The 2581-nt window shown below is 33.7% G+C and overlaps 1 protein-coding gene across 1 annotated transcript in view; it reads left to right on the forward strand.

Moving 5' to 3' along the window:
- LOC106876909 (carbonic anhydrase-related protein 10-like) overlaps positions 1 to 2581 on the forward strand; it is a 1215161-nt gene that overhangs the window by 281939 nt on the left and 930641 nt on the right. Inside the window, exon 2 of the mRNA XM_052965551.1 lies at positions 1206 to 1253. Within this exon, the coding sequence (XP_052821511.1) occupies positions 1206 to 1253 (48 nt within the window). The remainder of the gene's footprint in view (positions 1 to 1205; positions 1254 to 2581) is intronic.

Raw genomic sequence — 2581 nt, forward strand, 5'->3', positions numbered from 1 at the left:
TATATATATATATATATATGTATATATATACACACACACACATATATATAAATACATATACCTCCATTCACACACACGTATATATATGGTATACGTTACAGCTTTGATTAAAGACTTCATAAAATGTTTGTAAACCTTGCAAAAGAAGAAAATTTATGGACATATTCATTCATGATGGAAATATTTATATTTGATCGGGCAAATGTTGTATTTACGGAACCTCATCCACGTAATGGAAATTTATGTGCGCTTGTGTGTATATGTGTATGTGCTTAAGTGTTCGTGCGTTCGAAGATACAAACAACGGAAAAATACCCTTTACATGCAGTGATTTAATTAGTAGGAGAAACTGAAAATTCAGTCCACTCCAGCTCAAACTTATGCATTCTGGCTGATCCTTCATACGGAAAGTTATTTAATCCTAATTTCAAAGAATCTCTGCTTGTCAAACTTCGGAAATTCGATGTAGTTACCTGATTAATATCATATACGTAACAGTGTGTCATGGTTAGTCATTGAAAAACTTGTGTTGAAGTAGGTAAGATACTCGCTTTCCACTCACATGGCTCTGGATTCAATCTAATTACGTGTGATTATAGGTAAATAATCTCGATGTGATCTATATCTTTTGCGATAAATTAGAGATAAGGAATATTTCTGGAAGCCAGATAAAAATATGTATCTCAAGTATCCGGGTTTGCATTTATAACATCCACTCTGCTTGATAAACAGCTCAAAAGAACACTCAAACAAATACACGGTAAAATGTCAGTTGACCGAACATATGATTACACAACGTCGAAACGAACGCGGTTCCAATTACTTCACTTATGTGTCAGGCAGTGACTCAATTATTGAATTTATGGGAACATTTGCTAGTTTACAAACATCGTTGGTTAATTAGTATAAATGGGTCGAAACTTCGGTGATTAAGCAATAACTCCTACGACACCCGCGTTTAACGTACGTTGACTATAATATTATTTTGTGTTATTACACATTCTGCTGACATGTTTCATTTAATTCCACATATCTTAATTTTCATATATTTTAAATATTAAAAATTATTAAGTATTTTCTCACATAAGTTATAGATATGAACCCGTTTTCTATTATCGTTTCAGAATATTGTTTCTTCATCTACTTGAAATATCTAAACATGGCAATTATTAATTGATTCCTTTTCTTTCTTTTTTTTTGTGTAGGAAAAACATCGCTTTGGTCTGACTGGTGGACATATGAAGGTATTTCAGGTAAGATGATAAAGACACTCGATAAATATGACGTTTGAGAGTGGGCAAATTAAAATTTAACCTCTGTGTGCGCGGCTGCGCACACGTGCGAGTGTATGTGTGTCTGTATATATATATATATATATATATATATATATATATACAGATATAGGGCAGGGAATTGCCAATTAGTAATAAAATTAATAATTAACAATTTTGCCAAGTAGTTCAGTATGAAAAAAACCTTTATCGGTAAAACCATGTATAATCATAAATATAAGGGGTCAGCATGAGTTGCTTCACCAACATACTGAAAATTTAGAAATAGCAGTCAAAGAACTACTGATTCTAAACGTTTCATGGTTAAGAATATAAAACTACTCTTTTCCAATCCTCAACATGATGTACGATAAATCTGAAAATGTCTGTAAACTCATGGGTATCTGACCAAGCGACATCAAAAACACATGATGAAAGGCATTTACAAAATTTATCGGCTAGTAAGTTCAACATTTCACTCCAAGAATCTATCCCATGTGCGCCACAAATAGTCCCGCATAAAAAAAGTCCTGCAAAAACGGTTCGGCAAAAAAGACAATGGGATAAATATTAGGCTTACAAAGAATAAGTCCTGTTGTCGATTTGTTCGAGTAAAGTTGGTGCTGCAACATGGCCGTAGGCAAATAACTGAAACAAATAAAAGATTATCTTGTTCTCATCTGTGTTAGTTATTAACCTGTTCGAAACACTCGAGCTATTTTCATCTCACACTCATTTTTCTGTTTGTTACATTTAGTCACAACTTACTAGGTACGTATGTATGTATGTATGTATGTATGTATGTGTGCATGTATGTATGTATGCATCGTTTATGTATGTATGTATGTGTGTGTATGCATGCATGTATTCATGCATGTATGTAATTATCTATAAATAATAACACAGGTGGGTCAGGTTTACTACAGCAGTTTCAAATGTGTTATTTACAGATGATCGAAAATTCTGAAACAGCTGTATTGAACCTTCGCCTATTTGTGTTATTGTTTATGCTTCACTACACTGAGAACGTTCTTTTCGTTGGACCTTGTGCTGACAGTGGACTAAGCAACACTTGATGGAGTATTCTCTTGTGTAACTTTACGTGCACGTGTATTTGGTCAATAGTTGTGAATGAATGATTTACTGGGAGGTCAAATTCGTATTTGTTGTAGTACGCACACAATTTTAGTCCACAGGTGCGCTATCCCCGACACTACCTTGTTACCGTTGTTATGTAAATAGCTTGATTCTATCGGATCCAGAAAATTACACACACACACACGCAAACAATAGCCTATGTATATATATAA

This window comes from Octopus bimaculoides, chromosome 2 (assembly GCF_001194135.2).
Source record: "Octopus bimaculoides isolate UCB-OBI-ISO-001 chromosome 2, ASM119413v2, whole genome shotgun sequence".
Lineage (NCBI taxonomy): Eukaryota > Metazoa > Mollusca > Cephalopoda > Octopoda > Octopodidae > Octopus > Octopus bimaculoides.